This window comes from Rhineura floridana, chromosome 15 (genome assembly GCF_030035675.1).
Source record: "Rhineura floridana isolate rRhiFlo1 chromosome 15, rRhiFlo1.hap2, whole genome shotgun sequence".
Taxonomy (NCBI): domain Eukaryota; kingdom Metazoa; phylum Chordata; class Lepidosauria; order Squamata; family Rhineuridae; genus Rhineura; species Rhineura floridana.
The window spans coordinates 34,082,418-34,096,508 of NC_084494.1; the positions used below are offsets into that span (position 1 = coordinate 34,082,418).

Below are 14,091 nucleotides of genomic sequence, written 5' to 3' on the forward strand. Positions count from 1 at the left end.
TGGCCAGTAAGGACTTGCCATACTCTTGCATGGGCACTGTAATAGACAAATGTCCTTTCTCATTTGTCTGTGTTGTCTCAGCCATATGAATTCCATTGCCTCTGCTGAGCTTGTATAGACATGTATCACTTACAGGGGTGCCCAGCAATCATCAAGGCCCAAAATTGGCATAGCTGGGCAGTAAGATTGTGATCTCTAAAGCCATCTGCAGAACCGAAAATCCATTTGCTTCCAATATTTGTGAAATTTTCAGAGTGGAGCTTTCATGTAACAACTTTCACATGAAATTGGGAAGATCAGAACACATGTTTTTTCCTTTCCAAAACATCTGTTTAGAACTCTTACGTTTATATAGAAAGATGGTTGTGATGATGTGCCTGTCTTCTCAAGGTGTGTGCTGAACTGTGATCTCCCTTGCTCAAGGGCCTCTCAGTGCAAGGGACACATGGTAGCCAGAGGCAACTGGTGGTCCAGGAGTTTTTGTCAGGGCTCTCAGAAATGTCCTCCCTTTCCTAAGAATCTTGATAGTGGTATGATCAAAGGGCTCCCATCATTTGCTATCGCCAGCATATACAGCAACAAAGGCATGGGGAAGGCTGTAGCAGTAGTAAGGCATCTGCTTTGCATGCAGAAGGTCCCAGATTGAATCTCCAGATAGGGCTAATGGGCACACTCCTCAGAAATGCCAGAGGGCCATTTCCACTCAGTGTTGACAATACAGGGCTAGGGTATAAGGTAGCTTCCTACATTCCTCCCCCTTATGCAGTTCAGCTGCTCACTCCTATGCATAGGCCAAGACACAGGGCCAGGTGAGTGAGCAGCTGAGGCCCATAACGGGTAGAAACTCTGCCACAGCCTCTGTTGCTTGCACTGAGATTTGAAGGGTTAAATCAGCCCTTTTCCTATGAGCAATTGGAGCCAAGCATTCCTGGGCCTTCAGCCATTGCTCAATGGAAAATGAGTGCTTGCCCAGGCCCATATAGTGCCTCCTTTCTACAGCACAGATGCTACCCTCACCTTTACCATCCCCAACAAGAACTGCAGTGAACCTCTGCTGCATGAATAAAGCTACAGACCAGGCCGATGATGTTAGAGGGTTTATTGACAAGAGAGGCTGGGGAAGGGAATGGGATTCAGTCCTCATTGGCAATGCGCTGCTGTTCGTAAGAGTCCAGGCAAAACTTCGCCCCGGCAACCAGTGAGACAGCCAGCATGGCAGTAGCGACCCAGGGTGGTTCTGTCAGATGGTTGGAAGAGGGGTTGAGCCTACATGGAAGGGGTTAAAAAAAAAAAGAGGTGCAGGTGAGCGATGGAGCTTCTCTGCAGAGCTAAGCCTTTTACGGTGGCTTTACTGAAATGCAACTACAGAAGGACAGCTGGTTAAAGAAAGCACAATATGAGCCTCGGTGTATTAAATCTGCCTAACTACATATGAGAGTAAAAACTATGCTTAGTAAAATCTAACACCATTTTTTCCTTTTTAACTCCAAAATAATCACAGGCATTTTGTCAACTGATTAGGGCTGCAATCCTGTACATATTTTCCTGGGAGTAAATCCCAATGAATTCAGTGGGGCTTGCTTCTGAGTAGACATTACTATGAATATTTTTTATTATTAATTGAATTTATATCCCACCCTTCCAAAGGATCCCATTGCAATAGGATTGCACTGTAATAAGTGTTTGATCAACTGGTTCATGGGTTGGAGTAAGTTGAGAATCCAGCTTTTCTCAGTACTTAATCCTGCTTCTAATACAGTGGAGCACAGATGTAGCCCTAAGGTCCCTGGGCCACAACCATAGTGCTTCCAAAATGTCCAGTACCTAACACAGTTGGTAGCAGCATTATCAAATACAGTTGTAATAATTCAGATTTCTCTCCATGCTAGGACCACAAGGATCCACACTCAGGACAGTTCCTGGGGAAGGGATACCCAATGTTTGGTTTTTTTACAGGAGCTACGCCAGTATGCTGCCTTTGTAGCTCCATCCAATCCAGGAGAAGGGGAACCTGATGGTATTGGGACTACAACTCCCATAATGCCCTGACTATTGGTGATGCTGGCTGAGGCTAACTGGAAGTGGAGTCTCAACTATATCTGGAGAGGCACTGGTTCTGTGTGCTGTGTAAATGATGCAGATTGAGGGGATTTTCACGTCTCTTATTTTGCATAATTTATTCTGCTACATTTGAACCTATTTTTCATCATTGTGCTTTTGTTTGTCCTGGGGAGTTAATGCAGACGTCTAAGGCCCTGCCCTTGCCAATCTTACATAGCTGTGGTTTTGTAAATTCCAGCAGACGCTACCTACATAGTTACAAGAATGTCAAAGGCCAGAAGCTAAAAGGGGAAAATCAAGAATATTAGGAAGCTCAATTCTGTACCTGACATTGCATTCTGCCCTTCTCCCCCTGCCCCACAACTCCTATGAATTGTCAGGATACCTACAGTTCCGTTTATAAACTACATTTTAGAGTCCCAGCAAGCATGGCCAACAGCCATGGGCTGATGGGAGCAGTAGCAATAACTGGAGGCCCAAATGTTTCTGAAATCTGATTTAGGTTGCAATCCAGTACAAGTCTACTCAAAGGTAAATTCCATTGAGTTTAATAGGACTTACTCCCACTTAAGTGTGTACTGGATTGCAGCCTTAGAGAAAGTACTTGGGGAGGTGGGGTGCAGAGATTAGCAAAAAGTAGAAGAAACAGCAGTGGTAAATAAAATGGGACTAGGCTGCAGCCTTCCCAAACCTGGTACCCTCCAGCTGTTTTGGACTATTATTCCCATCAACCCCTCCAGCACAGCATGCTGGCCTAATAAGGGCCAATTATTCCAGTTATAAAACTGGCCAACCTAGTGTTCCCAACAGCTGCCATTGTTGCAAGGGTCTTGGGCTGAAGACCATGGCCAGCATGCAGGAGATGTAACACGTTGCTAGGCAACCTCTGGCCTATGCAATGTCAAAAATAAGGGTGGTTGCTAGGCCTATGTCCTCCCCTCCCAGAATACTAGGCCTCTGTCCTATCCACGCTCAGAGAACTGTATTTATTTATTTAATACATTTCTATCCCACCCATCTTCCACAGGAGCCAGGGCAGCAAACAATGAAAGCAGCAATCGATGCCTTTAAAAATAAAAGCATTAAGAACATCTAAAAAATATTTTTAAACAGTCACATATCCTTACAACGAATAATTTCACAGTTGCTGGGAACAGTAGCTTTCAGCCATCAGATTCCTGGGTGAAGGGAAATGTTTTTAAATTCCTCCTGGATGTTAATAATGAGGGAGACAGACATACCTCACCAGGGAGGATGTTCCACAAATGGGGAACCGCCCCAAAAAGTACCCTGTTATGGGTCAGCACCAGCTGGGTCACCCCACACACAGGCTATATGTTATCAAAGCATGCGTACCCCCTAACAAAAATTGTAAAATGGACACATTTCTTGGCTGTTCTCTCCCACTTACTCTAAAAAAGTAGTATAGACTTGGCTGAGAGGCCCAGTCACAGACGTACACTCTGGTTGGCCTCACAGGGTTGTTGAGAGGATAAAATGGAATAGCATACCACATACACCTTCCTGGTCTTGGCCACAGGGTACAAATATAATAAAATGTAACTGATAGCCATATATCTGGGACCAATACAGAATGTTTCTCCATGACAGCTTGGCTGGTTCCCTCCCCACTCCAGGTTTAACTTCCTTAAAACTTTGTTTTTTCTTTGTCCTCCAAGAAGCTCTGTGGAAGTCTTATTGGTAGAAACTCAGAAAGGTATACATGGTCTTTCCACTCCCTCCTGCTTTTTATCCTCGCAACAAGCCTGTGAGAAAGGTCGGTATGAGCGATAGTGACTGGTCACTTCATGGCTAAGGGGGGGAGGATATGACACCAAGTCCCTTTGGTCCTAGTCCAACAGTTGAATCACTTTGCCACACCCTGTCTTTACCCTATGCAATGGATGGTCCAGCTAGCTGGCATCATTGTGACATGCTTTTTAAGTGACCAAACCACACAGTGATTTTGGTAATCCTGACAACAAACCAGCATTATTATGCGCATCTTGTAGATAGGCTGAGATATCATACCTTCCTTGAGGCCATCTAGTGAGTTTATGGCAAAGGTGAGATTTGAACCAGGGACTTACTTGCTTTATATCTCACTGTCTTAGCCAATATGCTGCCACAGCAGCAGCTCTAGGAATGGCCATGGGCCATAACCTGTCTCATGAAATATTTGATTGCAATGGCTCTCACCCGTCAAGTTTCCTCATGCTACCTCTCATACAGGCCAACCCTTTGAACAGCAGTGGAGAACCTATGGCCCTCTAGATGTTGCTGGATTCCAACTCGCATCAGCCACAGCCACCATTGCAAACAGTCTGGGATGGTGGGAGTTGTAGACCAACAACATCTGGAGGACCATAGGTTCCCTGGCCTTGCCTTTGAGGAGCATAGTTCTGTAGCCACTTCTGTAGCTACCACAAATTATGCAGTTGAGTTTCCTGCATTTCAGGAAATTGCAGGGGTCACCACACCTGGAGTGTGCTGTCATTACTGTCTAGGTTTGGCAAGCTGATTAAGATTGCACAGAGTAGCTGGAATAGGGAACCAGTTGGTCAGCAGGTAGAACATTTTGCATTTTTGGGATACCGGTAGCCCTTGTAGCCTTTGAGCCTTTTGCAATGCCCCGGACATGGCTACAACACATACTTAAAACTAGTTCTGTTTCAGTCATTTTGACTTCCCAGGGAATCCTGGGAACTGTGGTTTGTGGAGGGGTGGGGAATGTCTGTGAAGGATCTAAAACTTTTCAGCATCCTCTTCAACCTACAGTCCCCAGAACTCTTCAGTTGACAGTTGAAGTTGGCATAAAACGTGTGCAGTGTAGACATGACCCTGTTCAGTTTGTGACGGGCCGTTCAGGATTTCCACTCAAGGCCGCCTCCTGCTCACCAAGCCACAACGTTCTTGGGCAGTTTCCTCTGATCCTGATGTTTGCAGTAGCACTTCCTGGAACATGAATCTGCCACCTGGAAAGCCGGCCACTGGTGGTGCGCAGGGGATTGATCAGCCTCTCGGTCTTGGTCTGGGCCAGCCTGGGCGGAGGTTGCATCCTGGTCAATGCTGGCTGGTTTCTCCAGAGAAAGGGGTGCCTCCTGCACATACAGTTATTCATTTACTTTAAAAGTTTACAGACCATATTTCCTATGCTTAAAGTGGCTTCCAGAGAAGTTCTGCTCTGATTAATTTGTTATTTACGCATTGCTTTTATATTAAAATAATATCAACCAAATTGGCTGACCAAAAAAAAGCAAATACAAAGTAAAGCAAGAATAAAACAAGCACTAGAAGAGAACAAAATCTCAGTAATGAAATATGAAGAGACAGCAGCACTAAAACGTCATCATGGACACCATAAAACCAGCAAGTTACTAATTAAAGCAGGGATAGGGAACCTGTGGCCCTCCAGATGTTATTGGACTACAACCGCAATCATCCCTGACTGTTGGCCATGCTGGCTGTAGCTGATACAAGTTGAAGTCCAGAAACATCTGCAGGGCCTCAGATGTTCCCTGTCCCTGAATTAAAGCTAGCTTAATTTAAAAAGAAAAAATGAAAAACTGTTTTTAACATCCATTGGAAGTCAGAGCAAGGGAAGGTATCTGGCAAATCGCCAGCAGGAAGGGAGTTCTTGACATCGTGGCACCAGCTCCAAGAAGACTCTGCCTGTTGTCTCCTGTCTCCCTAGTCTCACATTTGGACAGAGCAGAGAGCAGGGCCTCCGGGGCAAGTTTCAAAGGTCGGGCTGGTTTGCATGGGGACAGGCAGTTTTGGATATAACCTGGTTTTGAGAAGCTGAAGGCTTCAAAAGGCCACTTTAAACCGGGAAACAAGCAGGCAGCCAACTAAGACAAAATAAGATTGGAGTGATGTGCTCCAGTCGTTGGGCGCCAAACAATAGCCTGGCAGTAGCATTTTGCACTAGTGTTGTTTTTGGAGTGTTTTTAAAGAAGATCCCACATGGGGTCCTTTGCGGTAACCTGGGCATGAAACCAGGTCCGTCTTCTCCAGAGAGGGTGGACAAGCCAAAGTTAGTAAAAGGCACCATGCTCTCCACTCCTCACAACTTCTCCCAGCACCCCACTTTCTCTTCCTTCCCTGTCACCCTAGTCTTTTTCCTTTACCAGGCAGTGTCCTAGGAAAGAGTTCTTGGGCCTGCCTTTTATTTCTTTTTTTTTTCTCACAGGAAACTGCTGCCTGTGCCTGCTGTCTGCATTTGCCCAGAGTGCCCCTGGATCCCATGCAGCTACTGTGGCTGAAGCCAGCTCAGGCAGAGCTTCCACAGATGGCAATCAGTCTGACAAAGCAGAGTGCTCAGTACTGGCTTCAGCTGCCCAATCAGCTCCCATACTGGCCACAGAGTGAAGCCACTTCTTCCGCAGCCAGTATGGAAGCCAGTTGGGCTGGAAAATCCAAAATCTCTGTCCCTGCTTCACCAGCCTGGTCATTCACATGGAGGAAATTCCATGCACTTGCCTGTGTGGAATTCCTGGTCACCATTGGCGACCAGGTGATTGGCTAAATAGAAGTCCAGAGTTACATACTGATGACACTTCTGCTGAAAGCTCCGAATTATTTAAAAAGCAAGAGAAATTAGATGGGACTTTGTGGTCTTCCTCGTACCAATCAGTGGGAGAGAGGTCACACATCACCACCTTTTGGAATTGACCCACCAGGAATGAGTGGGACTTTTGGAAACCAGTGGCCTCTAATCCACTTGCAAGGCATGCCAGGAGGACACCCTAGCCCAGGTATGGGAAATTACCTCCCCCACCCCCAAGGGCCAATAGGTGGGAGGGGCCACCTACATCATTATGATGTCAAGTTATGACTTCAAAGCAATTCCCTCTCAATGCCCATCAGCTGAATGGCACTGACAGCCAGCTCCTTTGAAGGTGCGCTGCCAGCGCTAATGGACAAATCACCTTCAAAGGAGCTCCTCTCACTGCCGATTAGCTGATGGGCACTGTGAGCACTAATCATTGGTGCTCATAGCACTTCTTCAAAGGAGCTTGCTCTCAGCACCCATCAACTGATTGGGGCTGCATTTTCAAAGGAACTCCTCACAACACCGATCAGCTGATTGGCACTGAGAGCGAGCCCCGCTGGCTGCTCTAGGGAGTTCCAGATCAATTCCATCCACATTTTTGATTGGTAACAGGGACCAGATGGTTCGAACATATAAAACCGATTCTGGGCCGCTTGCATTGGCTGCCTGTATGTTTCCGAGCTCGATTCAAGGTGCTGGTTTTAAAGCCTTACACATCTTAATACCACAATACCTGATGGAACACCTCTCCCAACATGAACCCACCCGTACACTATGCTCAGCATCAAAGGCCCTCCTGCAGGTGCCTACTCTGAAGGAAGCTGGAAGGATGGCAACAAGGGCCTTCTCAGTGGTGGCCCCCAAATTATGGAATGATCTCCCTGACAAGGTGTGCCTGGCGCCAACACTGTTATCTTTTCGGTGCCAGGTCAAGACTTTCCTCTTCTCCCAGGCATTTTAGCATGTTTTTAAATTGCTTTTTAAAAAATATGTTTTTAAATGTGTATATTTGTTTTCAACTGTTGTAAACCGCTCAGAGAACTTCAGCTATGGGGCGGTATACAAATGCAATAAATAAATAATAAATAAATTTTTATCAGCTCCATCCTTGTTGTTACATATGATGTTAGGTGTTGGGTAGGTGGCCATGGTTTGGGGAAAATAGCCCTGAGGGCTAATTAGATCCCTGCTGGGCCCGCGGTCCATAAGTTCACACTGCAGCAATAATCACTGAGAGGTTCAGGAGGATCAAAAGAGACCTTCTGTTCTCCTTATCCATCTCCCAATATGAGTCATACATCGGGGCATCCAAGGCCATTTCTGTCTGAAAATCAGGTTTAAAACCAGGCTGAAAAGGATTTAAATAATCATAGCACATCATAAAAGATCAAATGAAAACAGTGGGTAGTAGCAACTGACAAATTAAATGAAACGCAGCCAAATCAACAAGACTCACCAAAGACTCGCCAAAATAAAAAGGTCTTGCAACCTTTTCGAAAGGCGGGAAGAGAGGAACACCCTCTAACCTCAGCGGGGAGGTCATTCCGTAGCCTCGAGGCCACTGCTTTTGCCCTTTCCCTTTAGGTGCTTTCACTTTGGACTGCCCCGAAGGTTTGAGTTTCTCTTTAGATTTTGGAGCGGAAGGGCCTTGTTTTCGGATCTTGGGCCTTGCTTGGGTCACAGCCGGCACCTTCTGGTCTGGAATCAGTCTCACAGGAGCACAAGGAGCAGAGATGGCAGGACTGGGCACCTCCAGCAACTCCCTGGGAGAATGTGGCCTTGAGCTTAGCAGTGCCACCGGAGGTTGGTCTTCCCTGTGGAGAGATGGGGTATCAGCCAGCGGGCAAAGGATGCTCTGAACAGCATTATACGGTACTGACTTAGTTGCGTCCCCTTCCAGGTCCTGCAGCCTCCTTCGCGATCTCTGGGGAGCCTCATCAACTTCCGTTGTCATTTCCTGCTCCATCAAGAGGGTTGTTGCAACAGGTTGAGAGGAGGCCATCGCTTCGGCCCCTTTGTCACTAGGGCTGGGTGGGTCGGCGCAGTCCTTGCCCCCTTCTTCAGCTGTCGCTGTGGCCTCATCCAGTGATATCTGACTGTCGTCACGCCAATCACATTTTGGATCGCTCCCCAGGAAGGCAACAACTTGGGACACTGCAGTGCCGAACTTGGGCAACTTCCTGCCCTGCCCCTTGCGGCGCTGAGGGTATGGCGTCGGAGGCCGGGGTCTTTGCCATTCTGGCCGCGTGGTGTTGCCAGCAGACAGTTCCTCAAAGAACGTGACCACCTGTTGATTGGGAGCACGGGGGGCAGGCTCTTTAGGGGTGACTTTCTTGAAGTGCTCCAGAAACAACTGGCTAAGCGAAGAGAAGTCCTCGGGGTTGCTCCGGTCCAGACCTTTGAATGACAGGAGCTTCTTGCCCGCCGTGTTGAGATGGTGCAGAGCTTTAGGCAACACCGGGGCACCGGCGGCGGGGGACTTCTTCTGAGGGCACTGCTTGAGAACGTCAGCATAGGAGATGCCGGAGGAAATCACGCCGGCTTTTTGCTTTACAGCCTTGATGCTGGGTGGCCACTGCCCTGGCTGGATGGTGACTTTGTACAGGAAGTTGAGCCCTTTCTCCAGCAGCTCCTGCATAGTCTCAGAGCTGACACCTTCCGCCCCTAGAGCCTCGCTCTTCACCCCGGCCTTCGCATCACTTCCTGAGTCTTGAGGCTTTTCCACAGGACTGCCCGGTGTCTTTGCAAGTTCCACAGGCAGCTGGGATGCAAAGGAGGGGCCCCTGGAGTCCCCGTCACTCCCGGGAGCGCTGTCCCGCTGGCCTGCACGCTTTTTCTCCTTCTGACCAGATCCCCATGACAAGAGGGCTTTCTTCCCTCCAGGTGGAGCCATGCAGCTGGAAGGAACTGGCCGGCTTCCGTTCTTCTCGTTCAGACATCGAGGGCCTGCTGACATGTCCTCAGGCATCTTCGAAGGCTCCACGCCGTGGGCCGAGCTCGCTGGCTGTTTTTTGCCCGACAGCCGTGATTCTGGCAGCCGTCCCTCATTATCTAAATATTCCTTAGCACTTGCTTTGATGTGCTGGGTCCAGCAGACCTCCGTTTCCACGACATCTTTGTGTGTGTCTGTTGCTGGGCCCAGTTCCACCAGCTTCTCTGTCTGCTGCTGCTGCTGCAGCAGCAGCCCCCCTGCATTCTTGGCAAGGTGAACATTCTCTGGCTTGCCCTTCCCCTTAGTTGGTGCTCTTTTGGTACTCAAGTCTCTGGGGTCAGAGGCCGCCGCCTGGGGAGGTCTCAGAGCTCCCTTCAGCCCCTTGGATTCCTCTTGCAGAACGGATCCCGAGCTCTGACTGCTCTGGAGGTCAACCCTGCCCACACAAGCCAGTCCCCGCTTCTCTGTCCCCAGGTCCTTATCGCAGAGACTGGCCTCCTTCGTCCCACCACAAGCCGAGTTCTGGGCCCACATGGACGAGAGTTTCAGCTTGGACTTTTTTGAGTGATTCTTCCCCATTTCTGCAGCTCCTGCCGACCTGTCCCCTCCCCCTGGCTCGCTGCTCAACGGCTGGCTGGCCGCTTTCTGTTCAGGGGCCTGAAGACTGGGGGACCGGCTCCGCAATTCATGTTTAGTGCTACTGGGACCCCGATCCGGCTTGCTCCCGTCTGGGTTGGCTTTCTCCTCCCCGTCTTTGGCAGTCTCTGATTCTTGTGTTGCTTCTGATTGGACATTGCCCATTATATACAGTCATCCTAGGAATAAAAGGGTGGAGTGTGACAAGAGGAGGAGGTGGCGGCGGCAATGGTTAGAGCAGGTGGCACCAAGAAGAGTGATAGCCATGAAGGCCCACAGACAGGGCCACGAGTATGCCCTAATTTCACATAAGCACAGAACGCAGCACTTGGGCAGAGAAATCCAGATTGCTTTGATAGGGGATTGAGGTGTTTGCACCACCCATTGTGAACTCTGCTTGTGGAACTGAAACATGAGCTGGAAGGGAAGATTCCTGTGTTCGTATCCCAAACCTGGAGAGGAACACCAGGCCTAAGATGCTGGCATGGAGTACAGCTGGAAGGTCAACACTGCTTTGGGGGGGGGGATGGGGGGGAATAAAAGCGAGCAGTGACAACTCTTTGGCAGGGTAGCCAATTTTCCCCCCTTAATTGATCCTGCGTTCTTGTGCTTTTAGCAGTAGCTTACCACACACTTTCTCTCAGGAACGCTCCACTTCCTAAATGTCTGCATTTCATTGTTGAAAAGCGAAGGATCAGTTGAAAAGGATGGCAATATGCCAGTTGCTGGGAATCACAAATGGGGTGGGGGAGGGCTCTTGCTCTCAGGCCCTGGTTCCTGCTTCCTCTTGTAGGCCAATATGAGAACAGGCTGCTGGACTAGATGCTGAAATCCAGCATGGCTTATCCTAGGGTCTTACTTGTACTGAAATGGAAATAGACTGCCTTGAAGTCGCTCCCGACTTATGGCGACCCTACGAACGGGGTTTTCATGGTAAGCAGTATTCAGAGGAGGTTTGCCATTGCCTTCCTCTGAGGCTGAGAGGCAGTGACTGGCCCAGGGTCACCCAGTGAGCTTCACGGCTGCGTGGGGATTCAAACCCTGGTCTCCCAGGGCGTAGTCCAACACTCTAACCACTACACCACATTTGTACTACCCATTGTTAACCCTGCTTGTGGAAATGAAACATGGGCTGGAAGGAAGGGCTCCTGTGTTCAAGTCCCAAGCCCATGGAGGAACATGAGGCCTAAGGTGTGGGCATGGAGCACAGCTGGGAGACGAAGACTCCTGGCTTCTGCCGGGGTGGGGGAATGGAAGCTAGCAGTGACAACTCTTTGGCAGGGTAGCCAATTTTATTGTCTTTTTATTTGTCTCCATGTTCCTGTGGTTAGGGTGTTGGACTACGGCCTGGGAGACCAGGGTTCGAATCCCCACACAGCCCCGAAGCTCATTGGGTGACCTTGGGCCAGTCACTGCCTCTCAGCCTCAGAGGGAGGCAATGGTCAACCCCATCTGAATACCGCTCACCATGAAAACCCTATTCTTAGGGTCGCCATAAGTCGGGATTGACTTGAAGGCAGTCCATTTCAGTGAGACTACACTGTGCATATATTTGAAGATTATCTTTTTCTGCAATCTGACACGTCAAGCAAAAAACAAGAATAAATAGGTACAATTAGTCTGTGATATAGGAAATATTGGTTATTGACTGTTAGTGGTGCTTTTGGAGGCTGCAAAGTGTGTGTGTGTGTAAATTCTTAATTAAATAACTAAGGTAAAATCTTGACATATGTCCCACTGTATCTAATGGGGAGAAGATGAGTGATTCTATCAGAGCCAGTGTGGTGTAGTGGTTAAGGTGTTGGACTACGACCTGGGAGACCAGGGTTCAAATCCCCACACAGCCATGAAGCTCACTGAGTGACCTTGGGCCAGTCACTGCCTCTCAGCCTCAGAGGGAGGCGATAGTAAACCCCCTCTGAATACCACTCACCATGAAAACCCTATTCATAGGGTCGCCATAAGTCGGGATCGACTTGAAGGCAGTCCATCCTGTGCTTTTAACAGTATCTTACCACACACTGTCTCCCAGGAAAGCTCCGCTTCCTAAACATCTGCATTTCAGACTGCTGTTGAAAAGCACAGGTGCAGGAGCAGTTAAGAAGGGTGTCCATCAACCTGCCATCTCAAGAGCGGAAAATGGCCTCTAAAAGGTCTGGCTGGGAACCAGTTCTTCTTCCTTTAGGGAAAGGGCCCTAACTCAGTGGCTGAGCACCCGCTTTGCGTGCAGATGGTCCCACGCTCGGTCCCTGTCATCTCCAGGTAGGGCTGAGGGAGACTCCCTGTTTGCAAACCTGAAGAGCCGCTGCCAGTCAGTGTCGACAATACTGAGCCAGGCAGAGCAGTGGTCTGACCTGGTATGAGCCAGAGTCAAGCTTAATAGTTCTGAGGAAGGAGGGTGTGTGGGCTGGAGCTGGGGAGGTAACTGAGTAGCGGTGAGCCAGGATACCTGGATTCTCTGCCTAGAGTGGCAGAGCCTGTTGGGAACTGTCCTTATTCCTGCCACCATACAGTGGATTCGTAGTCTTCCTCACGCATACATGCAGAGCCATCCCAAACAGAACCTCTGCTTGCTCACTGCGGGTTTTTTTAAAATGCCCCACTTGCTTTTGATCCTTCCAAACTGAGCTCAAAAAAAAAAGTGCCAGCCACCCCCTTTGATCCCTCTTGACTAGATGATCCCCAGTTCGTGAAGGCACTGACACCACCCCTTGCTTGGGTCCTTCCCAGCTGGATCCTGTTCACTGGGTAAAAAAGTGACATCCACTCTTTGGATCCTACTCACTGGGTAAAACAGTGCATCCCTCTTTTCGATCCTTGCTCCCTGGGTAAACGGCCACCTCTCCCCTTTGGATCTCTTCCCAGTGGATCGTACTCACTGAGTTTAAAAAAAATGCCTCTACCTGTCCTTTAGATCCCTCCTTATTGGATCTTGGTTCAGTTTCCACTTTGGATCCCTCCTCAACTACTTTAAAAGGCACCTTTTGCTTTTCTTACACAGCGAGTTTAAAAAAGAAACTCACCCCTCCCTCTCTCCCTGGTTGGGGAAGCATGTTCCTCTCTCCACTCCTGCCCTTCTCTAGATTTGCCCCTCCCCTCTGGGCTGGACTCCTCCCCCTGGTCCTAAAGCCCCTCCTCCTCTTGCCACCTCCTCCAAATTGCGGCCCCTCCCACTCACCGCCTGGCTTTGTGGCTGCTCCCAGACGGAGCTGGGGAAATGGAACGAGTGGGCGGAGCCGCAACGGATATAACGGACGCTCCGCCCCTTTTTCCTGCGAGAGTTGCGAAGTGCCGCACCTACCTCGGTTCTGGGCGTGGTTACGCGCAGAAGTAAGTCCTGCTTTGCTCAATAGGGCGTATTTCCAGCTGGGTATGCGTAGAGTTATTGCAATCTTGACTCCTCAGAAGACGCTCCCCACACACAAAGAAGCACGTTTCAAAATCAGGGTTTATTGCCCCGAGTTAAACAAGCAAACAAATAAGTAGGGGATTGAAGTCATCTTGCTGTGTGACCAAACAAATGTTTAAATTCATCAGGTAAGTCACATTTAAGTGCATTTTGTAGGCGACCAAAGGCTCACAGAAGTGGAATGAGAAATCCATGGCACTTTATATATCGATGGACTTCAACGCCCATCAGCGTTCAACGCCCCAGTCATCTTAGCCATTGATCAGGGATTATGGGAGCTGTAGTCTGCAACATTCTGCAGAGCACTACCTTAGCTACTGACGAAAAAGAAATTACCAGAGGAAGAGAGATAGGTTATATTTGCAAGCGCAGCTGAGGGTTAAATTGCCATTTACTTTCTGAAAAATTCCCAAGTCCCATTGTTATGACCAATCAAAATGTCATAAAACACCATGCAGGCTTTTGAGTCTGCCCAAGCATTTTGTCAAGATGGACATT

The 14,091-nt window shown here is 48.8% G+C and overlaps 1 protein-coding gene across 1 annotated transcript; it reads right to left on the bottom strand.

Annotated features, from left to right (window-relative positions):
- Positions 1–1,084: 1,084 nt before the first annotated feature.
- On the bottom strand, positions 1,085–13,856 carry GGN (gametogenetin). Its single transcript, XM_061597630.1, has 4 exons — positions 13,486–13,856; positions 8,073–10,363; positions 4,960–5,162; positions 1,085–1,266 (listed from the first exon to the last, which is right to left on the bottom strand). Exons 2-4 carry the CDS (start codon positions 10,347–10,349, stop codon positions 1,134–1,136), a joined length of 2,613 nt encoding a protein of 870 aa, XP_061453614.1. The 5' UTR covers positions 10,350–10,363; positions 13,486–13,856; the 3' UTR covers positions 1,085–1,133.
- Between the last annotated feature and the right edge of the window lie 235 nt (positions 13,857–14,091).

Bases quoted from the DNA above. Each gene is read 5' to 3' on its own strand.
- GGN (XM_061597630.1), bottom strand. From the start codon at position 10,349: ATGGGCAATGTCCAATCAGAAGCAACACAAGAATCAGAGACTGCCAAA. The intron at 5,163-8,072 runs GTGAGTCTTGTT...CTGTATGTGCAG, and splicing joins TTTATTTTGGCGAGTCTTTG to GAGGCACCCCTTTCTCTGGA. The intron at 1,267-4,959 runs GTGAGCAGGAGG...CCTTCCATGTAG, and splicing joins CCCAAGAACGTTGTGGCTTG to GCTCAACCCCTCTTCCAACC.